Source organism: Amblyomma mixtum, chromosome 3 (genome assembly GCF_055824585.1).
Source record: "Amblyomma mixtum isolate Tamu chromosome 3, ASM5582458v1, whole genome shotgun sequence".
NCBI lineage: Eukaryota > Metazoa > Arthropoda > Arachnida > Ixodida > Ixodidae > Amblyomma > Amblyomma mixtum.
The window spans coordinates 303,761,764-303,786,896 of NC_143014.1; the positions used below are offsets into that span (position 1 = coordinate 303,761,764).

The window sequence follows — 25,133 nt, forward strand, 5'->3', positions numbered from 1 at the left end:
AGGTTCTGTTGCGAAGTCTGTTTCACTGTGTCGGTCTGGCTATTACACGCACGCGCGGTACGATAGTACTGTCTTCAGTACAGCCAATATCGTGGTTTGCTCTCCTTTATAATCTTTGTTAAAACTGCGCGGTGAGCTCACGGTATTACACATATCTGGTCAGACACAGGCTGACGAACAATGCTTGGAGCAAGCAAACATGTCATATGACACGAAGTATAGCCCTTTGTGTACAACTACTGCTCACGTCTAGCAATTCATTGTTCCCTTTCAGAAATTAGTAACGACTTCTTTAGATTCTTCCGTGCAGTCAGTTATGCTTGACCTTGAGCAAGAGTAGAGACAAGAATAGCCGGATTGAGAAGATCACGTATGAAAACACGACACATGTGCAGAAACGAATCGCTTTAAGTTGCTTAAATCAGTACAAAATCTCATCCTGCTCTATCGTGCAATAATGCTTACACGCTGATGTCTCAGCGGATGCAGCTGAAGGCAATGCATTCCGCACTCGTGAAGTTGAGGCCGGGCAAGACACTGACGATGGCTCGCTGAGCAGGAGAGTACAACTTGATCTGTCTCAGACGGGTGTCGAAGCCATCCATGTGGTTCTCCAAGACCGCAATCTGCACATGGAAGGCGCGGACAGGGTGGCCAGCCAAGTCTTGCATAGCAATGTGCACCCATCCCGTTGGCTCATTCAGGTGAACAGTTTTGACCACCCGCAGGTCGTGGAAAGTGCTTCCCACTTTCACGGCAATCCTGGAAACATATGACAGACCAAATGTTGACACTCTATAGCATGCGGGCAATTTCATTCAGCGGGCAACAGCAATCAGCAAATGTGGGGCGCAAACTGAAATTGACCGGCGTTAGCTGATTAGGACCGCCTCTTTAGCCTAGAAGATGCGTTCGTGGTACGAATGTGGAGCATTCCGCGCAGTTGCGGATGAATGTCGAGAGGAGAGGAGTAGGACAGGAGTGGCCTGACTGTGGAGATCACGCAGCGGCCACCTGATCCACACTGCACTCTTGGGCATAACAGCGGCGCAGGAGTACGACAGGGTGAACACAAGAATGACACAGTTAAGAAATGTGTGTGAAATTGCAGGTATTTTTACGCAAAATTTTCTGTTGTCATATAGAGAAAATCTCTTTTACTCCTTTAACAGAAACGCGTTCACGGAAAAAAAAGTAATTTTCTGTTTTTGGAGCCGCAACACCCCCCATCTCACCGAACTTTGGTCACGTGAGCACCACCATTGCACAAAAAAGTAATCCGAAAAACCATTGCCACCTTTCTTTAGTCCCGTCACATATTTTGAGCGTCAAAAAGTTTCTAAGCGCAATTTTAGCGCGCAAAATGAGAAGCAGTGCACATTCTGCAGTCCTATTTGCTGCGGTCCTGCATTCATCCATTGGCGGCATTGACGTGATGAGCGGAAAGCTAGAATAATACCGTCGTGCTGCATCCGGGACATTCACCGTTCAGACCGTTCGCACACAAGGTAAGTGGCGCACATTTTGAAGCGAAAAGCTTCACTACGCTAGTTAACACAGCGCTTCGCATGAGCCGGCGTATGTCGGAGCATGAGTGACGTCACTCATGGCGCAGGCTACTGCGCATGTGCGCCGCCACTTCTCCTCCTCGCCATCGTTTGACCTTTCGCCGCAGCCGTGCGCAGTGCGCATTTGGAAGGAGGGGTATATAAGGTGCGCTTGCCCATCAGAACAAGCGCACGCTGCCGTGCGCTATGCGTCATCGTTTGACGTTCGCCGCAAGGGCGTGTTTATCGCGGAGGCCGGCTATATAACCGCTTGCCAGAGAATAGGCGTGCGCATTCAATGTGCCCAACAATGATGAATAAAGAAGTTTAATAATCCTGCATAACTTATGGTATATATCATTGATAAGCAATTTTCATAACTACACAAGGCAGACGTATAGCATAGCCGTAAGCTAACCAAAGAATAACCATAAGTTAAGCCGTAAGCATAACCATAGGATAAATCATAAGCATAACCGTAAGTTAAACCATAAGCATATCCAAAGTTAAACCGTAAGCATATCCATAGGCGAAATCATAAAGCATAACCATAAGCTAAACCGTAAGCATATCCATAGGCTAAATCATAAAGCATAACCATGAGCTAACCCCGCCGTGGTGGCTCAGTGGTTACGGCGCTCGGCTGCTGACCCGAAAGACGCGGGTTCGACCCCGGCCGCAGCGGCTGAATTTCGATGGAGGCGAAATTTTAGAGGCCCGTGTTCTGTGCGATGTCAGTGCACGTTAAAGAACCCGAGGTGGTCGAAATTTCCAGAGCCCTCCACTACGGCGTCTCTCAAAGCCTGAGTTGCTTTGGGACGCTAAACCCCAATAACCAATAACCAACCATAACCATAAGCTAAACTATAAGCATTACCGCAGCTTTTCGCTTCGAGATATCCAGGCTTTACCTTAGCTAAGCCCCTGCCAATTTTTTACCGGAATCAATGATGCGCTTTTTATTGTCTTTTGGAAGTTTTGTTGCGGGCTTGTACCGCTGTTGAAAAGGGCAGTGAGATAAATCGCCGGGGCACTTGGAAAATCTTAAGTGGACGGGCAGCTTTAGTTACCACTACAGATCTCAAGACTAGCAGTCTCCATAGCTTGTTTTGAGCGTCCTAATTCGCTTGCAAAGAATCAAGAGCACGCCTGCGTATGAGTGGAGAGCGAATGCTATTATTTCGAAATAGCGTGCCCACCACAGCCGCTTTACCCCCGATGCGTCACTGCTGCTTCACTATGTCTCACAAAAGGTGCACAGCGCGCGGAAGAAAGAGGAACACAAGCGAGAAACAGGAAAGAGTGCTATAATTTGCAGGAAAGTGAAGTGGGCACAAATTTTGCTTTGTCTGCAGATATGCACACCTAAAAACCGAGTAAGCGCGGGAAATTTTAGGCCAGGGAAGTACGCGATTGGTTAGCGGAGGAGCACGTCAAAGAGCGCGGGCTTTTCAAATTCGTTTCTCGTCAAGAAAGGATCACAAGTGTACGTTGTATCTTTTTATTTTTATCGTCGTTTATTCACGCAGGTGCAAGTAATGCAGTAATTGCGTTTATTTTGTAAGGTTTAACATTGAGATTTTAGTTTTCAGCCGAAAGTTTCTACACGGGCGTTCCAATTGCCGAACTTGCACTGCCACAGGGAAGTTTTCCAACGGCACTGGTGTCATTCGAGTCGATATTCCAGATTTTTGAGCCCCTTCGACATGCGAGCTCACTCCGGATCCTCCACTGGCAATCGCCATCGCTTCGGCCAGCCCATGGAAGAGGTCAAGGCAGGAGTAACTTTATGAAAGATAGCCAAATTACACTGATTAAAATACAAACAAATTGAAAAAGGGGGGGGGGTGGAATCCTAGGTTAGTAGGCGGAAGCCACCGCCCGATACGAAGGGTTACGCCACTACCATCCATCCATCCACCCCGCCCACAACCGTGCCGCGCGCGTCTGCTCGGGCTCTGTGGTTGTTGAATACGATATCTGCTGCATGCGTTTTTCTGGTGGTTCTTTAGCAAATAGTTCTTGTACTCGTTAAATGGGAGCCTCGAGATAACTGTACACCATTCAGCATACACTACGCGAGCGCGAACTTTCCGCAGCAATGCGCCGATCACGGCGACTGCGCACCTTAGTACCTCGCACTGTGCTACTTAAAACATCCATTTACAAACATTTTGCTCGCTGGCTTAGATAAAACGCAAGCTGCGCTCTACTTATGTTAAATAATCCCCTGTGACCTAGCAGTGTGACATTTGAGGGGGTTGGCAGGTGCAAGGTTATTCACTACCGGTCAGCCGGATTAACTGCAGTGCTAAGACAGTCCCTTGACACCACTCGATGGAGGGCCTCTTTTTTGCTCTTATTTTAACTTATGCTCTGCTACATGCTTATTTATAACTGGTTTAAAGTTGCAGCTTTCACATGGTGCTACTTTAGTAGACCATTCTTATATGCATTTAACTCCCTCTTATGCCAGGAATCTGCCAGTGATGACGACATCGGGGACATGCCATGTTCTCCTTTCATCATTGCAAAAGGAGCCGCCGCGGTAGCTCAGTGGTTATGGCGCTCGGCTCCTGACCCGAAAGACGCGGGTTCGATCCCGGCCGCCGCGGTTGAATTTCTTTGGAGGAGAAATTCTAGAGGCCCGTCTACTGTGCGATGTTAGTGCACGTTAAAGAATCCCAGGTGGTCGAAATTTCCGGAGCGCTCCACTACGGCGTCTCTCATAGCCTTAGTCGCTTTGGGACGTTAAACCGCATAAATCAATCAATCAATCAATCAATCAATCAATCAATCAATCAATCAATCAATCAATCAATCATCATTGCAAAAGGTGTAATTCCCTGTCGTACCGCACTCGGGCGAGCATTCCTGATTTAAAACTTGTTTTGTGCAGGAGGCAGTTTCCTTACTGCAAAGAGCTTCCCCCTATGCCTTTACACCCTGGCAGTGATGCACGCAACCAACCCATGCGAAGCTTTCAAGCTCATGTATTTCGTGCACTTTGCTTCCAATGTTGTGCACCGCAAGTAAACAAGCCTCTGCTTGGAGTTACACAGCGGTAAGTACTGACCTAACTTGTTAACTGAGTTGTGATAACCTTCCTTGTTTTGGTTTTGGCACTTCTCACATATCCAGTGATGATCGAAGTTATAGGTATATACCACTTTATCATAAGACCCTTTTATGAATATGCTGGCAAAGTGCAAAAGCAATCTTTAAAAAGTAAGAAAATGTTTGCTGAACCCAGACAACTAATCAGCTATGGAATGAAATTTTGCTTCTGCTGCTGATTGGTTAATGCAGCTGGTAAAATATCGCTCTAAAGAAATCTGTAGAAAGGAAAGACAGATAAAACTATTTTTTCTGGAGTTGATCTGCAACCACTTCTTTACAGATTACGGCTGTGCTACCTGCATTACATGGTGCCCAGTCACTAATATAAACGGGTTGGAGAGGGTGGTACTATATTGCTTCTGGGATTGTGTAGCAGTGTATGGCTGTTCTGGTGGAAGTTATACACATTGCTTGCTCATAGCGGTCATATATATTTGGCCACGGCATCACAGGACCTGGGGGCGAGGTTTTGCTGAAGAGTGCATATGTGCATGCAATGTAACCCTTTAGTGGCCATGTAAGGATCCATTGCTTATATATAGATTTGAATGTGTCGCCATGCGGATTTGATGGATTTGACGTCATAGATGGTACTTCCCAGAAATTGTCAGCATTCTTTCACTATTAGTAAGTATGAGGACTTGTGTTCATGTAACTGTGCGATGAACGTTGTGATGGTTTGATCGCATATCCACTACTGCTGCTGGGGCTTCTTTGATGAGCTCTGGAAGCTTATGTGGTTCCGGCTTTATTTGGAGGATATACTATAGCTACGATTCGGACTATCTGGCTTATATATATATATATATATGAGAGAAGCCAACAGCCACAGAAACCAAGGGACACAGGGGATTTTTAATTAATTTATTTATTTTGTGGTGTTGATCAATGTAGAATATCACTGAATATGTTATCGCTAAAGCTAATTGATTAGAAAAGCAGAATAAAAAACAACCACATGCCGCCGTTGGGAGCTGAACCCACGACCTCCGAATTACGCGTCCGGTGCTCTACCTCTGAGCTCCGGCTACGGCTGTCAAATCTTCTTCTTTCGGGGGTATTTATGTAGTGGATGTCCCCTCTGGATCTTGTCGAGGTAAATTGGGTTGAAGATGATTGTTGAAGGATGCTTGACGTATATAGGCTTGTTACGGTAATCGAGGTCCCAAGAACATTTTTTTGTTCTCAATTAAATTTTTACACGCGATGGGCAAATATATCTACACAAAGATATGAACCTTGGTTTTGCAAGTAACACTGTAGTTTTCTTGGGAAAAAATCGTAATCACAAAAGGTGGAGAATGTGATTTTTCCCATTTCGGAAAGTTTCAAGTTTGGTGCCCTCCTGTAAGCACCATATTTTTTGTCACGCATGAGTATTTTCTAAGTTAATCTTAGCAACTTAACTGTATCTTGCAAACATTAGATAACATTTTGTTTGTTGCCTTCTTCTTCAGGGGAAAAAATCGTAAACTTTGCTCAAGAAACTGTGCGCTGCAAAAAAGGCGTGTTTTAGCACAACCGTTACGCAAGACGCGTTGAGATATCACCGCTGAATCTTTTTCTCAGTATTTCCCAGTTGCTTTTCCTTACTTCTGGTGAATTTCGTAATTCTGGACCAGTAAGTGTTTTCTCTACAGTGCGCCGAAATTGACAAAATTTCAAAATAGCCAAAAAAGAAGCAAGTTTTCTGTGGATTTGAAAAAAAAACTTTTGATTTTTCTTAAAATTTCTCTGAATACACCTCAGTACTTCGTATGTATAACATACTAATATGATTTGTAGTATATTGTTTGAGTTTGAAAAATAAATACAAAATACAGTTCATGTTTTCAGTCTTTAGTAGTGCGTATTATTTTTTTTTAGGAAGCTCAAGCATCAGAACGTCGGTATAGTGCTGGATCTAAGTGGCTAAATTTGAAACGATGCAGTTTCCGAGTTCATAGCTGTACTTTCCTATAATGAAAGATTTAAAGGCCCTACTTGCTTTGCATATTCTTTTAACACAATGACTTATATGGCTCGAGGCATATTATTGCACGTGCTTTTAGGACCAATTTGTTTCATGGTTTCATTACTTTTAACATCCTAAAGCAACTCAGGCAATGGGAGATGTAGTGAAGGGCTTTGGAAATTTTGACCATGTGTGGTTCCTTAATGTGCACTGACATCGCACACTACACTTGCGCCTTGCATTTCTCTTCCATCGAAACACGGCCGCCGTGGCCGGGATCTAACCTGAGTCTTTCGGGTAAGCAGCCGAGTGCCGTAACCATTGGGTGACAACGGCGGGGTTAGTTTGTGTTTATTTGGATTTTACTTAAGAATTCAATGTGCCCGTCGCTACGCTAAAGAAGCCTTTATTGAGCTACCTCCGCTGTAGAAAAGAGCCGCGCTAGGCAGCTGCTTCGAAGCTACATAATGCCTTGCGAGATCCCAAATTTTATAGCACCAGGCGTCCTTTCAAGAATGTTCCCGATTGCTGACAGTGCTGACATGTATCCTCAGTGTACTAGATGTGCAGGTCATCATTCCTCAGGCAACGAGGTGTGCTATTCAAAAAGCGAAGCTGGTGTATGAAAAAGGCGTATGGTCAACGGAGGAGAGATTCACAAGATGTAAGCAAAAGCACGGTGACGTCAACGTGGTTTTAGAATATTACATTATGGATACACTCTATCGCTCCAGACAAATTCTGAACATTAAATATGTCGTAAAAATGGAGAAGGAAGGTGAAAAGGAATCGGTACCTAAACACTTCATGATCCGGTCCATGCGAGAAGCTTACCGCTTTTACAAGTCAGCTCACCCTGCCTGCCATGTTCGGCTTATAAAATTTCATATCCTTGTGCCCTAAGTGGCTGAAACGCTAGCTGCAGTGGCATGTGCTGGGTTGTTGCGCTCATGTTGTAGCCCGAGCTGCTGCTCTTCCATGGCTTTACACATAATCTTCTGTTTCTCAGCAATGCGCTGCACTCTGCCTCTGTTAAGTTGGTCACATTTGTGAGGTTAACTGAGATATCCCCCGAGTGAGGAAATTTTTCATCTAGCTGGATTAGCCTCAAGCTAGAAATATGCCTTTTCTGTGTCGGAACATGCATAAAATATTGTACAGCCTACCATATTTCTTGGTAACATATAGCAGTTCCCTTATGAAAGCGTTAAGTCAAACCATCACAACTTTTTTCCCTGAACAAATTTGTACGTCGTATGAATTGTGCCAATAATACATGATTTCTGGTTCCTATTTTGTGGTGCTTAATCGGTGTAAGAATAGGATAAATGATGAGGATTTAAATATTTGTCCAATGTCTGGTTCTTTTCATTGCTCTACTCGGTGGAAACACAATTGTCTTGTACTCAAAGCCAGTTTTTAAAACTATGCGCTTTAAAACTAGAATTTCAAATATGAACACACTTAGTGGAAACAACGTTTGCTCAGAAGAATAAAGGCTATGTTAACCACCAGTGTTAGAGAAATGGAACATAAAAAGCAAAGATAGCTTCATAAGTCGCATTGAACCTGGACTTTCTTCAAGAAGAAATCAGCTGCCTCAAATAAGAGCAAATTTGTTTTGATTGCAGCGTTTGAAGTTTGAGTATGTAGTTTTTTGCTGTCAATAGATCATGTATACTGTCCATTATCATTGGCCGCCGTATTTTCCAGCCTCTTCAGTGGTCAGAGGATTTTGACTCAGATAGTGAGGGAATCCATAGAAAAATCAGAGAACTCGAAGAAAGTACCTTGCTTGACACTATGGCTTAGTGGCGTATCATGCATGGTGTTTGTTCTTATCGTGTCAGTCAGCATGACTGGAATCATGGTGTGAGTACACAAGCCTTTGCAACCAAAGTGCTTCACTTTTGCAGCCAAATTTTTGAGCACACTAAGTCAATGAGGCTTTCTTGTTCACGTTAACACCCATTTTGTGAGTTATGTCAAAAAACAATGTTCTTTAGCTCCAACATGTTTTGGCATTGCATGCATCTGCTAAGTCTTTTGTCTATGCAACTCACAATGGGGTTATTAAATAGAGCAGTGAAATTTTTGTATGGTTTGCTTTCGCTACTGACTGCGAGAGAAGGCTGTGGCTAAAGGTACGTCGGATGGGCCCGGTGCATTCCCCTCCCCCCCCCGTTCTCTCAGTACGTCGGACGGACCAGGAGCATTTTTTTTTCCAAATACATCGGGCAAATCTGACAGTGTTTTTCAAAGTCCGGCCATTTGATTCTTGCCCGGTGGTATGCTCGATTTAATCTCATCGTGCTCCTTTAAATTTGACCAGGATTAGTCATACATTTGGCACATGAATGTCTACTCTCTGCCCGGAATGGGCCAACTGGTGTTCGGCACACGTACTCCGAGAGCGCCATGCAATGAACTGCTTGTTCACATGACAAACACCCTGTTCTCCGGTTGTACCGTTCGCTACACATCATTTGGTTAGAGTGTGTGAACTGCAAAATTAGTTCCGGCTATTTCCATGCAACATGGTGCACATGTGTGCTTTTCTGTCGTGCGCCGAACTCCGCTTCATGAACTTGAAGGCTTGTTTACTTGCGACAATCCGCTGCCCTTAGTCGAAGCTGAGTGTGCGTGCGGGATCGGTGCTCCAAATACACGTGTGGTGTGTGGCACTGGCTCAGAGGGACCCATTGGCTCACGCTAAGCTCGAATCACTCAATATGTGAAAACTTCTACCTGAAAGATCAAGCAGCGAGCTAGGCAATTTCCTCGTATTCCCCTCAGAAATGTGAATGTTGGCCCGGAAATGGTCTGCACAGTCTTTGTCAAAAGTTCAGAGCCGAGGGGGTTCACTTCCAAGCTTTATATTGGGACTCCAGGAGCATTCATGGAAGTCCTACCTATTGCAGGAGGCAGTACCGGAAATCTTCTTATGCCCAGGAAATTTGGAGCGCGAGAGATCCATAAAGAACGACACAGTGTGGCTCAAAAGAAAACACCTTGGACTCCAAACTTTAGACAAAGGCTATACATGCTTCCTGCTTTGCGCTTGCTTCTCCACAATAATTTTCTATATTGTGGTGGAGTATGTCTTTGCATCACCTAGGTCACCGCTGTATATAAATTCGCCATAGTATTGCTTTTGCCATGGCTGTGAGGCATAATATAAATATTTTAAAGATGAATATTATATCTGGTGGTAAAAAAGAGCTAGCATTGTATTTTTTATTATGTAGTACGGATAGATGCATCTAGGGATATGCGTGCTGTGCACAGCATAGGCGCTCGATCTAGCAAGCATTCTGCCGTGCTTCACTGCTGGTGATAACTTGCTTAAATTATGAGCAGAACGAGGCGACAGATTACAATACTGGAGCGAAAGCACCACGATGCTGGTGTACGCCGCGTCGCTTGCTGCTAACATATGTGAACTGGTCCGAGTGATGGTAGTGCTACATGCACACGCAACCGGGTGTGAAGACATATATGTGAGATTTTTTGGGAGAGCTGGGCTTGTCTTACTTCATCTGAATGACAGGCGGCGATATAAGAATGGGAAAACTTCCCCTTGCAGCTCCTCGAAAGACGTGATATGTGGCATGGAACTTGCAAATGCTTCATAGAGAAGAGTGTTGCAAGTAGCAATAGTGCACTGGATGGCAGCATCCACTACCATATTGGACGTCACTTTAGCCATGGGCCGGCAGCTGCAGACGCCGTACGCTCAGTGAGAATGAACACTCTGTCGGGCGTATCTTTAGACACCTCAGCGAAAGAAAAGTGGAAATTAGAAAAGCGGAGAGTTTAGCTAGGCTTGTGTTGGATACATTGCGCTGTGGGAAGGACGAAAGAAGAAAAAGATGGAAAACTTTCTTTTTACACTATATGATATATGCACATACTTCCAGAGATGCAGGGAAGAGGGAACTGTGCTAGGTATGCGTCGAATATCTCATAAACAACGGCCGAGGGCAAATCTCTGAATGACATGCAATTTTTCATTTCCAGCAGTTTGTAGCTTTCATGTCAATGTCCTTGCATGGAGTGAAGGACCCCATATTTAACTAAGTGCCCCGCCGCGGTGGCTCAGTGGTTACTGCACTCGGCTGCTGACCCGAAAGACGCGGGTTCGATCCCGGCCGCAGCGGCTGAATTTCGTGAAGGCGAGATTCTAGAGGCCCGTATGCTGTGGGATGTCAGTGCACGTTAAAGAACCCCAGATGGTCGAAATTTCCGGAGCCCTTCACTACGGCGTCTCTCATTGCCTCAGTCGCTTTGGGACGTTAAACCCGAATAAACCAAACCAAACCATATTTAACTAAGTAATGAGTGATGACAGTTACCAAACAACGCTTTGCCGGTAGCTTTCCAGTCTGTGTGCAGAGGTGTATACGGTAGCAGAACAATCCTTGAAAACACAGTGATTCACCAGTACCACCTTAAGAAGTGGACCAGCATCCGTAGTTTGTTAATTTTCTCCTTTCAGTAAGTGTAACCCCTGCAACATTGCAACATTGCCAGCTAATTTTGGCAGTATCGCGTTGCCTCAGGGACGACCTTACCGCACCTTGTAGATAGCCTTGGCTAAGGTCCATACTTGCAAATCCTCACATCATTTCCTTTTCTTTAAATTACCTATTTTGCATTGCAACTTTTTTTCGGTATTTTTCAGAGGGAAGCCCCATTGTAAAACAAAATTATGCTTGACAGTACATTACCGCAAGCTGTGCCCTTAGATGGCTGTAGCCTGAAGGGACACTGCAAACCAATAGCGGCAACCGGAAGTCGCCCCTACAATGCCAAAGAAGGTCACGGACCACCAATTTTACAAGCAGATAGTACAGCCTAACATATAGAAAAGCAAAGAGGCTTGCCACTGAAAGATGAGTTTAGTTACATGAACTGAAAATGCTGATACCTTCAGGTATTCTTCTAAAAGTGCATGCATGAGCAAAACATAGATATTATATGTCTGATTAAAATTTCTTTAAGAAACCAACCAGTGCTCGGGGCATAAGTAGAATGGGCATCAAAGCGACGCAAGTAGTACAGTTACTAAAAGAGAAGTGCAGCAACAAGATCCTAGTAATGAAGGGACCGATAAAGTGCTTATTTGGTGAGAAACAGTCGCATAGAGTGAGCTCCGGAGTTATCCAAGAGAGTCAGTTGTTGCTGTTGCAGTGCCCCAAAAGTACTTGCACTTGCGTTACGGAAAAAAAAACATTAGATGGCGCAGCATGATGCACTTTTCACCCAGGTATCTTTTCCACCGTAGCACACATCCCTTTTCCAGTACTCATGGAATTGCTATCCAAGAAAAGAGGCATCAGAGGCACAAAAGCACTCACTTCAGTCATTTCATTTTCTGTGAAATGCTTGATCACATTCTTCACCATCACGTCAAAGATTTTATTCTAATTCGTTTTGCTGCAATAGTGATCTGCCACATCTGGCACACACGTAAATCCTCTTTCATGACGCGGAAGCACCGCAGCAGCAATGGCCTTACGCTGGTCTCTGTTCTTTGTGCAGTTTCTCGGTGCCTTCTTGGGCCCCTGCCGGTATGGCCCTTCATCGGCTCCGGCTTGCGGGAGCCTCGTCGCAGACTTGTCTTTGGATCTGTTTCCCAACAGTCCTGACGCGCTAGCCTTCAACTCCTCGTTACCAAGTTGCGTCCTCTGCTTGAATGAAGTGGTGGCGCTGCGAGACTTCGCTGCAAACAAGGCATCCGGAGGAACATCGACAACGACGAGTGCGGCGCTGACGTCGGCAACAAAACCGAGCATCTCGAGCACCGTTGTCAGTGGGCGTGGAAGCCCCGCAGCAGCAATGGCCTCACGCTGGTGAGGCCATTGCTGTGCAGGTGTGCAGGTCAGTCAACTTCCTTATGAATATTTTAAATTTGATGACCGGTGTTTAGTTTTGTTCTTCTTTTGTTGATATGTGGTGATATAGAGAGTAACCCTGGTCCAGGGAATGCGTCGCTCCCTGAAATTTCGAAAATCCTGGATGACATACGTCAAAGGTCCATTCGCATGGAAGCAGCCCAGGCTACGATGTGTGACGACTTATCCGAGTTGAAGCGAGACCAACAGGCGGCAACACGCGATATTGCCGATATTAGAAAGCATCTAGAAGCTGTCGAAAACGTAGCGACTGGCTTTGAAAACTTGCAACGGGATCTTTGCGATACACGTAAAGCACTTGAACTTGTTCAAAGGGAAAGAAATGCTTTGCGTGCTCGTTTAGATGATAGCGAGGACCGCTCACGGCGTGACAACCTTATCTTTTACGGATTTGATGATAGCTCTACCGAGACTAACGAGCAATGTGAAGAAAAAGTTCTTAACTTTATCGCCGAAACATTAGAACTCTCTTGAAAGACTGACTGCATTGCTCGTGCGCACAGAATCGGTAGATTCCACGAGAACAAAACCAGGCCCGTGATAGTAAAACTCGCCGCGTATAAAACCAAGGTGCAAGTGCACTCAAAGCGATCTCTGCTGAAGGAAAAGGAAGTATTTATGAGTGAAGATTTTTCTGCGGCGGTACATAAGGCGAGAAAGCGGCTAATTGACTATGCGAAAGAGTTTGGTTTAAAAATCAATTTAAGGCACAACAAACTAATTGCCAATGGCAAATGCTATGCATGTAATGCGGAAACCGACCTAGTGTTTGAAATTGGACCTGCTGTAAACAACGAAACCATTGAGTCTCCGCGCTCCCTTCGCTTTGTCGTACTCTACCCGGTACTGGAACGTAGGGGCCCGCCAGGGGTGGTGGTACTGCCATTGAGAACATTGGTCTGAGTGTGGTTTTTACTAACACACCAAGTCTGTTGCCCAAAAGAGATGACCTTAGTGCATTGATAAATGACTGCAGTGCTGATATTATTGCCTTAACAGAGACGTGGCTGTCTGATAACGTGTCGAACACTGAACTATTTCTTTGTGAAAAGAATTACAGCTTATTTCGATGTGACACATATGAAAGGCAAGGTGGTGGTGTTTTACTTGCTGCAAAATGACCGAATTGAATGCTCTCGTGTTGCCGTAGTGACTAGTTTAGAAATTGTGTGGTGCTGTATAACTTTCCGTTTTAAGAAAATTGTTATTGGTGTGTGCTATCGACCACCGTCAAGCCCCATAAGTTCCTCTGAAGATTTGCACGACTGCCTCAATACAATTTCTGTTCGCTTTCCGGGTGTGAGCATTTTTCTTTTAGGAGATTTCAACTTCCCAGACATTGAGTGGAATCATGATAGTCCAGTCTTTTCTGCGTGTTCCAATTCTAACCACCTCCTTCACAAACGTTCCGATTTCGGATTATCCCCACTTATTGAGCTCCCCACACGTGTCACTCCCACTGCCTCATCCCTTCTTGATCTCATCCTCACATCATCTCCAGACATCGTGTCTTCTATCATTTATTTGCCTGGGTTAAGCGATCACATGATAATAAACTTCAACCTCTCTCTACCCCAAACACGTTCACGTAAGCAGTTCAAATACATCAGAGATTACAGCAAGGCTGACTGCCAGGCTATAAATAACAATCTGTCTTTATTTTCAGATGAATTTTTGAGTGCTTATCTCGACCATAGTGTTCATCGTAACTGGGAGATCTTCAAATCTAGAGTTTATGACCTCGTAAATGAATACATACCCATCAAAAAGGCATATAGCAACAGTGCTGCCCCCTGGTACAACAGGTATCTTAATAAGCTTTCCAATTAGAAAAAAATACTTTTCAGGACAGCTCGCTTCACGCACTCTGCAGTCAGGTGGTCCGCGCATAAAGGCGCTGCAGTCGCTTATTCAAAGGCATTAAAGTCGACCAAATTTACCTTCTTTAGTCAGACTCTTCCAGCTATGCTAAGTAATGACCCGAAACAGCTTTGGAACACAGTGAAAGGAAAACGAAATACCACCATACAACTATTTACCCTGGAAGGGGATCCAATTCCTGGCCAACTGTGCGCATCGCTTCTCAATAGCACTTTTATCAAAGCCTTCTCTAGCTGCACCGACACTTCTGTCTTACCTTCGCTCATAAAATATCATTTTTTACCAATTGATCCCATCGTCATCTCCTCAGAAGGAATTCGTGGCATTATTAACTAACTTAAAATGTCATCCTCTTGTGGTATCGATGGCCTCAGTACTAAATTCTTGAAAAGTATCGTAGAATAATCCTCCATTATACTACAGTGTATCTTTTCGCAATCTTTAAACCATCACACCCTTCCTAACGACTGGCTCACTGGCAAAGTAATCCCAGTGCACAAATCAGGGGATACGCAATATCCTCATAATTACCGTCGCATCTCACTTACTTCCGTCCCATGTAAAGTTCTAGAGCAAATCCTATTTAGTCATCTTGTTAATCTCCTAAAATCAAAGCAGTTTTTTACTCCGGAACAGCATGGGTTTCGCAATTTCTTCTCGTGTGAAACGCAGTTAATGATTTTCACTAACGACTTGCATGTTTGTTTAGACTCTGGACTCATTACTGATTGCTTATTCTTAGATTTTTCAAAAGCCTTCGATAAAGTCAGTCATTCTCTTTTACTTTTAAAGCTGAGCCCACTTAACATTGACCCTAATGTACACAATTGGATTCGTGCCTTTCTTAGTAACCGTACTTAATTAGTGTTCAACAATAACCACGACTCATCACCAGCGCCAGTACGTTCAGGTGTGCCCCAGGGGTCGGTCCTTGGCCCGTTATTATTTCTAATATACATGAATGACTTACCTTTAAAGATTTCACGCAACATGTGCTTGTTTGCTGACGACTGCGTAATTTACAGAGTTATTAATAACACTGATGATATTGTTCAGCTACAGACAGACTTAAATAAAACTTATGACTGGTGCCAATCGTGGAAAATGGAATTAAACATAGCTAAATGCAAATGCACGCGCGTAACCCGTAAGCAGCAAACAAGCCCAGATTATTTTATTAACGACGCTCAGCTGAATCCAGTCTCGTCTTACAAGTATCTTGGCGTTAATGTTTGTTATTACCTTTCTTGGAATGCTCATATCAGGTTCATTACTTCAAAGGCTAACCGCATGCTAGGCTACGTCCGCAGAAATTTTTCATCCTCTCCACCTTCACTGAAAATGCTACTATATACTACTCTCATTCGTCTGCAACTAGAGTACGCATGTTCGATTTGGGATCCTGACGCCATCCCATTAACAAAAAAACTAGAGGCCGTGCAGAATCGAAGCGTCCGTTTCATCTTTGGAAACTACCATCCCACTGCCAGTGTAACACAAATGAAATCTAATCTTAAACTCCCCTTACTCTTCACTCGCCGTAAGCTTTCACGCATTTGCTTCTTCTATAAAATTCACTGCCATAATCCTTGCCTGAAAGCCATCTGTGTAAAGGCACCATCTTTCATCTCGCCTCGCATAGACCACAATCAAAAAGTAGCTGTTCCACACTGCCGCACAGTGACCTGTTCTAATTCCTTCCTCCCTAAAACATGTCATGACTGGAATAATCTTTCACCCACTGCCACCTGTGTTAGCGACACTGCGCGTTTTAAAAGCAAATTACTCACACTGTTAGAATCAGACCAATTGTGATATGTTGTCTACCCATATATAGACTATATAATGTTTTCTTTTTTTAACCCTTGTATTTTTTAGCTTCTGTACTTTTGTTCTCAATGTTTTGTCCTCTGTCTTTAGCATCTTTCAATATTGTTCTATATATGGCGCTCTCTTTGATCTATGTATTGTGTTTTTCACAGTCCCACCCCCTCTGTAGTGCGAAAGCCCTGAGGGTAAAATAAATGAATGAATGAACCAAGAAGCTCAGCTAATCTCAGAAAGTTTTCATTGTTTACAGTGAAAAGCTAGAGCAACACTTTCTGTCGGGCAAAGAACTACACAGAAGGCTGCAAAGTGGACAGAAGCGCTGCACTGCCAACTTTCATTTCAGAAGAAACGGGGACAGCTATTTGTACACCTTCCTAGCTGTCAGGATACAAGACGAAAAAAGCTAGGAAAGGCCCATTTCATATGAAAGCTTGTATCACGGGATACCAATATAACACAAAAACAGTGTGACAAGTAGATTTTTTTTTAGGCGGAAAAGGCAGGGGATGGGCCAGCAAGAATTTGCGCAGCTGTATCTATGACGCAGCAAAAAACCAAAGGTTGCGAAGAATGGCCAGAAAGAAACGCTTAAAAGCACGATGAAAACAAGTGAAAAAATAAGACATGCTCTTTAAGGTGACAAGTGATAGAAGAGATAAAGAGCTCAGAGGGCAGCAAGTAGCAGGCCAAAAAGCGTAAAAGTTAAAGGTGATAAAAGTTGACAGTGAGGTAAAAGAAGAAGTGTAAAACAAGGAGCAAGTGGTGAAGGTCGAAAATAAAAATACTGCTGAAAGCCCAGGATACACATGATAAGACAAGTGTTGTGTAACTAAAACCAGGCATTGCGTGCAGATAGGCTAGTTCTTTTTGTGATATTGTGTAATGCTGCCATCTTGGCATTCACTGTGAGAACTGTAAAATTTTGGAAACAGGATGTTAATCTGAATTTGAAAGAATGCAAGTAATAGCGAAGATCAAAAACACACTGATTTGTGAAATCGTCGAAGCAGGCAAGATACTGGCAATGAAAGACCAGTGCATAAGCAAACCTTCAGTTTCATTATTTGAAAATGTACCAGCCTATTTGTCACGCAGTATCAGATCTTAGATGAGCGACATTTGTCTCACCAAGTCCATCCTCGGCCTTCAGTCGTATTATTTACTTTTTGCCTTCATCACTTGCTTCTGGTTTTACATTTGGTCTTTGACCTCATTGTCACTTTTGTGACTAATCGTTTTAGCCTTTTGCCCTGTTATTCATTGGCCTGTGACGTTTTTATCTCTTTTATTGGTTTTAGCTTTCAAGACCATGTCTTGTACACTTTTTCCCACCCTGGTTTCATCCATGTTCCTTGTTGGCCATTCTTCACTAACTTTGCTTTTCTGCTGTGTCTCAGAAACAGCTGTGCAGATCCTTGCTGGCTTGTTCCGTCTGGTTTTTTTTTTTCAGACTAAAAAAAATCGCTTGTCAAATTGTTTCGGCGTATCTCCAGATATCGTTTCCTCTTTGTTCGCCATGTGTTCTGAATGGAAACTACAAAAGCTCATCATACAGTGCTTCAGTCCACGTGGTCTTCCATCTGTGTTGTCAGTTACTTTTTTTTGCCCTGGTTCCTCACAGATTGCAAAAAGCCAGAATGAACCGCCATAAAATACCATATATGCTTCAAGAGAAAAAGGGTTATCTTGATGAGGTGCTCCAAGACGCTGTTGAAGAGTTTCTTCGCTTGCGTCATGATGAGTTCTTGCTCCTTGTCAATGCATTTGCTATGCTTCATTCTTAGACTTGCCTCTGTGCAAGCTTGATATGGTGCGAAATGAACTGTCAAATATTCGAGGCTTCTAAGAATCTGTTCCATGTGCCTCCAGTGATTTTATCCATTGGTCGCCGGTGATTACTTGGGATTGCTGTCAAAGAGCCTTCGACAGAAACATAATACTCTGACTTAGTATGCAGAATAAATTATCCAGCGTCCACTGAAGACTTTGCTGTTTTTGAGGTGTCTTTTGAGAAACCAGGTTTAGAATATATGGTAGCGCTCACCTAGGAAAAATTGATTAAAAGGAAAGGATTCCAGCTGGAAAATATTAAATAACAGAGTCATGCTGAACCTCATTTCTTGGATGAAAAATGTCCACCCCACCCCCCTCGTTCACCCCCCCCCCCCGCCCCAGTTGCGCCCATGAATCTTTCCCTGCACTCACGTCACTAAAATGTCTTGAATGGCTGGATTATTCGGTCACGGACGGGAGCGGCCGGATTTACTTTGGTGTTATTGTAGTGTTCGTGGTCACAGTCAACACGTGTTACGTTGGTGTACATATCCGTGAAGCAGCAGAGCAGTGGTATCCAGATTTTTTAGTAGTGCTTTAGTTATCTAGAACCATGAGTACACGCCACCTGTCCCACTTTCTATGCCATCTCTCTTCGCTGGGTCCTGTGTTTGACGATACTGGCTTTCTCAGGGCATTGCTACTTTTTTGAAACCATTATTTAGCTCATTAAACTGATGTTTCTGTCCTCCCTGCTCCACTCTTAATAATGCCTACAGAAAAGCCAGCATAACAAAATTTTTGTAGCGTTAAACTGAGTTACAGTAGAATTGAGACGTTTTGCCGGTTGGTAATGTAGAAAATGGTACAAGCATTATATTTATCATCACGGCTTCGTTCTATTCCTAATAATAGTGCCTTAGCTGCAGACTGGTGTGAAGAAGGTCTGGCGTACCACTTTTCTGCATACACATGGGCAAATGTTGAGTGGGGCGAAACAGCTATTGTCGACATGAGCTGAACTTGCTCAGGTTAAACAGCAGTCCGTCTAAAGTTAGCCACGCTAGATCAAGTTAGTTATAACCTTACTTCGATAATTAATCTTGTTCCTGTACTTTGAAAAGGGCTTTTTACATCTCTGCTTTTCCTTAAAAACTGTCACAACGCACCAGCAATTTTAGCACTTCGGCATTCTTTTTCTTTCATAAACTGTCTTGCATAGAACTGTGCGTAAGGCAAGACAGCTTGTTGGGAGAGTTAATTTGCACAGTCCATGGCTACAATGTAAGAGGAGATTGGGAGGAAGCAAATGAATTTCTAAACAAAAACAAACCGTGCCAATATAATGCCAGACACAGCAAATAAAATCTCTTTCTAAGTTGCCAGAACGCTGCACAAAGTTTTTGTCTACATCTATGCACATAGCAAAAATAGTAGTACTACAACCATTCTCTACAAAGTCATTCAAATTTTTTGCGCCCATTTTCTCGTGGCATTCAGAATTCAAAACATTTGTTTTGTTGAAGAGAATTTTTTCTGATGAACGAGTAAATATGGTAGTAAGGTGGAAAGTTGGGCGAGTTGAATCTTATTCGTGATGAAGTTTAGCGCCAAAAACGAAGACTAAGTAGGAGAGAAGACACAACACGAGCGCTTTGTGTTGTGTCTTCTCTCCTACTTAGTCTTCGTTTTTGGCGCTAAACTTCATCATGAGTAAATATGGGCTCACAGTCTAAAATCATGTACTTCTCAAAGATAATGATTAGCACAATGCCTAGTCCACATTTGGGTCGGTAATTAACGCCTAAAATCAAGCAGTGCTGCTTTTCAGTGGTAACCGCTGGGTGCCTAAAAGAAGCACTAGCTATAATGAAATTCTCATAGAGCAGACCGTGCACGAGGGAGAGAAATGGTGCACACATTATTTCCTACCACCATTAAACGCCATACAGCTTGACACAGTCAGATGTGTCCCGATTTAGATATTGCAAAGGCCGTGTTGAAGGCAGTTTTAAACATGGAAAGAGCCAGCCAACTGATACGGGACAAGGGCTAAGCAGTGAACTGACAAAGCTCTGTGAGCACAACTGGCCTCCCCTACCCTTTTCCCTTCTGCCGCAGCAGAGCTTCCGGGTGGAAAGAATGTCATTTAGATGCTCCTGCCCGCAACAAACGACGCCTGAAACTATGCCGCCTCTGTAAGGCTCATGCACCCTTTGAAACCATATACGGCAGCGAGTTATAAATTCATTTTGGCATGCTTCAGGCATGCATATTTTTTCCGTCATTTTGATGAGCACTGGAAATGTCTCTTTTAAAGGTCGAGGTACAGAGGGAGGGCGGGTAGAGGATGGGAGGATGTAGCATGACACCCACAGGGCAACTCAGCATCCCCATATTGGTGACGTCTTGTGCGATTGCACCAGTCACCCTCCACTAAGGCTGGCATTGCTGCCACTTGTAGGAGACAGGTTCACTGCTAATGGAAAGTTTGGGTTTTTTCTCTCTTTTATTTTGATTTGCATTCATTTCAGCATGAACTGTTAGGCAATGCTACATATTGTGACTATAGCTGGATACAACTGAAGAATGCAGCGGCAAAGGCCCCTGTGGTGTCGAATGATTCTGATGACTTCATGGTTAATTCCTATGCACATGCTAATCTACTAGACCAGCTGGCAAAGGGAAAGGATTAACCATAAATTAACCAAAATAACCACAACATTGTAACGGTTGGTTGGTGCCTACAGTCTTGAGTTGGATACTATGCAAGATAACCCATGCATCCAGCATTGCATATTGTGGTTGCACACCCCTCGTTATGTGCTGCCTCAATAAACTGGCTCCTCAGTCAATTACGTAAGGATTGCTGATGAGAGATGCAGCATTGTTATTGCTGCATTTATTTGAAGCTTTTTGGATGGGTGCGCTGTAAGCCGCACATAGTTCTTCAAAAGTGCATCTGTAGGGGGAGTATATATGTCGAAGGAGTGAGGAGCCCAGGATGTTGTACAGACACGCTCAGCTGTATTGACTAGCCGCGAGGACAGCTAAGCATGGTAGTGAAAGTACCTTTTCCTTGCAGCCCAGTTCAAACTGAGCATAAGCCAGGATACTGAAAAAGGCTGTTAATACTTGCATTATTGAGGCCTGCATGTGAGCCGCACTAGCGGTGTCTGGAGAAAATGCTGCAGCATTGAAAATTTGCTACTTCCAGTGCTCAACCAAAAGTTTTGTTGGAAGCTGTTGCTTAATTACGTTTTGATTCTGCCTACAGAGAACATTTTGTGTGCATTCTGCATGAACCTTTCGCTGGTTTATTGCTTGAGGTTGTGGTCATAGAAGTTTTTCGCTCAGGGCAGCAGGCACTTTGTACTATTCTGGGACAAAATTAGGGTGGGCGAAAAAAAAGGAATGAAAAATATTAGCGCCCGACCCGCACCGCTTAGACCACAACGGGCTTACTATTCTGGGACAGTGGAAGCTATGTGCAGATGTGAGAGGGTAACGTCACATTCACGTAAAAGCTTCCTCTGCAGCACTAGACACCATTTTAGACTCGCGTATCACTAGTGGGGCATTAGTAATACAAACAAGGGTCTGCTCAGTTCTGATAATTCCAGCTGCACTAAAATGTGCATATCCCTTGTCATGCATCTAGATCTTTGTAAAGAGAAAGCACGTAAATATGTGCTGCAAACTAATTGCCTGTCAAAAAAGATTTTTGCTCACGGCTGTACTTTCGGGTAACACAAAATAGGCATGCTGATGATTCAGTCTGTGTATTCGCAGACATTACTACCCTGGTGTCAAATAATACCTTGAAGGAACATTGAATGCAAACTGAAGTTGGCCTTTGTCGACAGGTTACTGGGGTCTGATTGCAAAGAAACTGAAATGGTGCTTTTATAAGCTACAGAAAATGAAGAAACAAAGTACAGGCGGTGTCATCATTGCCTCATTTTCTGAGCAGACTGCAGTCTATTGCCACGTCAGATTTCTGGGTGCGGATCACAAGACCCTAAGCAGCCCCGCAACTAGCTTCAAAATGTCGTCATGAAGTCCTTTTCGGCGTATACGTCAGAATTTGAATTGAGTGACCGGTAAATTTTTCAATTTAGGTTTCTCAGCAATAAATGCATTTTTGCTGCCACACAGACATCAACAAATTGGGAAAGTGCAGACAAAATGGATTTTTCTTAAGAACAACAGGTTGCATGGAGTCATTTTGCATCCCTTTAAAACCTAGTGATGGAGTTCAGTGAGCAGCTTTCACGCAAGTAACAAAGTACTCTGGTCGTTAAAAACCTTACTAAAGTGAACAATTTGGAAAGGTACATTTTGGCTTGGAGCGTGGTTTTTGTACTGAATACTAAATATTACTGAAGATATTCACTAGTCCACACAATGAAACTGACATGTGGGCTTCAAAGGAATTCATTTTTTAAGGGGGGGGGGGGGGCAGGAGGGGCGCAGTCATCATGCAATGTTTATTATTTCTTTGAAGACATTCTCACTGTCCGAGGAGTAGGAACGCTCTGTCCTTTCTTCAGGACCATTGCAGCTGTGAATCCTGTCCGGGCAGGCAACGAAGGCAGAGCGCTCGAAGAAGCAACACTCCCTGTCTCCAAAAGTTGCTTGCCTCATCACATCACTGCAAGACTTTGATTTTTTACTGTTCTGAAATGTGACAACTTTTTAAATCAATATTTAATGCGTACGCTGTGACAAAGCAAACAGCCTGTGGCAAGCCTTATCATGCAGCAGTCACAAGAGTGGATGTACTATGTATAGGGAAATAATGTTTTATGGTTACACTGATAAGTCAAACAGCTTGTAGCATGCCTTACGTCCTGTTGCTTGTATCTCCCTGCTTCATGCCGTAGAAGTGTCAGGTAAGACACAATTTGCTTAAGATGTCTTACTTTGCGTATACTTGCTGTTACACTTTAGTGGCTGGTTTTATGAATTGTAGTACTGCTTTATATATTGTATGTGTTACTATTGTCATTTTAAAGTTATTGTAGTCTCAAGATAAGACATACTAACTAGAGTGAAAACACGTTTTGCAGTTACGCTGTGATAAGGCAAACCGCCCGTGACATGCCTTATATCCTGTTGATTGCATCTTGATGCTCAATGCAGCACTAGTCATAAGCAAAGCATATTTTTCCAATACACTCTCCTTTTGCGCATGCTTGGCATTTGTGCTGTCACTGGTTGTGTTCATTGTTCAGCTATTATTACTTTATGTCGTATTCATCGTATTGTATTGCCGCCGCGGTGGCTCAGTGGTTATGGTGCTCGGCTGCTGACCCGAAAGACACGGGTTCGATCCCGGCCGCGGCGGTTGAATTTCTTTGGAGGGAAAATTCTAGAGGCCCGTGTACTGTGCGATGTCAGTGCACCTTGAAGAACCCCAGGTGGTCGAAATTTCCGGAGCCCTACACTACGGCATCTTTCATAGCCTTAGTCGCTTTGGGACGTTAAACCCCATAAACTAACCAACCAACCAATGTATTGTATTACTATTTTAGAGCGAATCATGCCGTTCTGTAGGACAGAAAGGCACAGGTTTCGTTGCTATTTTGCTTGCCATTACTGCATATTTCGCATGCTTTTACGGTATGGCTGTAGTGCAGGCAGGACAATTTAATTTTCGTTTTTTCTTCGGCCACTCACCTACCGTCTATCTCAATTCAGCGATGCTGAAATACATTACTGTATAGTAAAATACCAGCCATGATGGCATTGTTTAACACTGCATATTTTCCAATATTCTTGAATGCTAACTTGTCATTGCTTGTGATTGTTTAAAAGCGGTGAAATATTTTATTCTGTTGAAATGTGACAGCAGTCCTAATGTTCTTTATCGGCTTTTATGTCGATCAATAAAAGATGATGTGAAAGAAATGGTGTGTGAAATGACAGAATATGGAGTTTCACAGAAAATTTCTGTGAGTCATATGAAAAAAAAAGCTGTTAAATGACATAAAACATGGTAAAAGAAAATAGAACATCACAGAATTTTCCTGTTAGCAGCAAACCGAAAAAACCCGCTGAAATGACAGAAAAAGTAAAAACAATAACATACGACAACAAGAAAATTTCTGTCATCTTAACAGAAATTATTTTGTTAGTCGAAAACAGAAGATTTGTAAAATGACAGAAAAAGTAAAAAATTGAAAACTTAGCATAAGAGAAAAGTTCTGGCAGGTCAGCTGCCAGAAAATGTTTCTTTTTTAATAAATATTTGTTACAGCGCCGCACTGACATGAGCAGCTGAGAAAACGCAGGCGTAAGTAAACCGGACAAGATTCCGCGGCGTTGGAGAAGAGAACTTTTAGCGACGAGGTGCATTGCGTTGCTCTGTGTCTAGTGTTCATGTTCAGAACCGAGCATAAAGTGCGTAGTGTGGTGCGGATAAAAAAAAACGAGCAGTTCTACCCGAGTGCGCCCTGTCTGAAGAACATCAACGGCTGTACACTGTAAACAAGAATCAACCCAAATGGAAGTTTAAATGTTTGGCGTCACTGTTTAAACTCCATATGCGGAAGCATTTACTCCGTCAATATCAAGTAAAAATGTTCTAAATGACCTATTTTACTCCCTGCACTTAATAATGAGGCATAAAGAAGGATTCTCCTCCTTATAACTCTCATTTTGAAATGGGGTTTCTTAGTCTCAGTTTCTCAGTCCCTAAGTCCCCAATGGAGTAAAAAAACTATTTTGCGCCATCCGCTCCGCCACCTAGCGCCTCGTCTGCTTCTGGTCAGTCGCCTCATAATGATGGTCAGTGATGACCCCTTGGCTACCGTCGTAGCTAGATCTCTGCTAACTTCTGCTCTCACGGGCGCTTTGCGCGGTGCAACATATCGGCTTGTTGCCCTTTTCCGCTAAGCTACATAACTGAACTGCTTCTGTGAAGCCTGCAGTGCTCTAACTATACCTGGTATTTCTTTGTTAGTGTCGCCACCCCGTTACAGCCCCTGATTAGGCCTAATTCTCACAGCTTTTTTCAGTGTGGTTCTCGTGGTGTGTTGCAGCAGATTATAGTGCGTTGCATGAAGAAGGAATGGTGGAAGAACACAGTTTCAATGTTGAGCTCTT

General features: G+C 43.5%; 1 protein-coding gene across 2 annotated transcripts in view; it reads right to left on the bottom strand.

Moving 5' to 3' along the window:
- Positions 1-390: 390 nt before the first annotated feature.
- The window catches only part of LOC149355444 (anaphase-promoting complex subunit 10-like), a 58,611-nt gene continuing 33,868 nt past the window's right edge, over positions 391-25,133 (bottom strand). For both annotated transcript variants that reach the window (XM_089577639.1, XM_089577638.1), the window contains exon 5: positions 391-762. In XM_089577639.1, the coding sequence (XP_089433765.1) occupies positions 477-762 (286 nt within the window). In that variant the 3' untranslated portion in view covers positions 391-476. The remainder of the gene's footprint in view (positions 763-25,133) is intronic.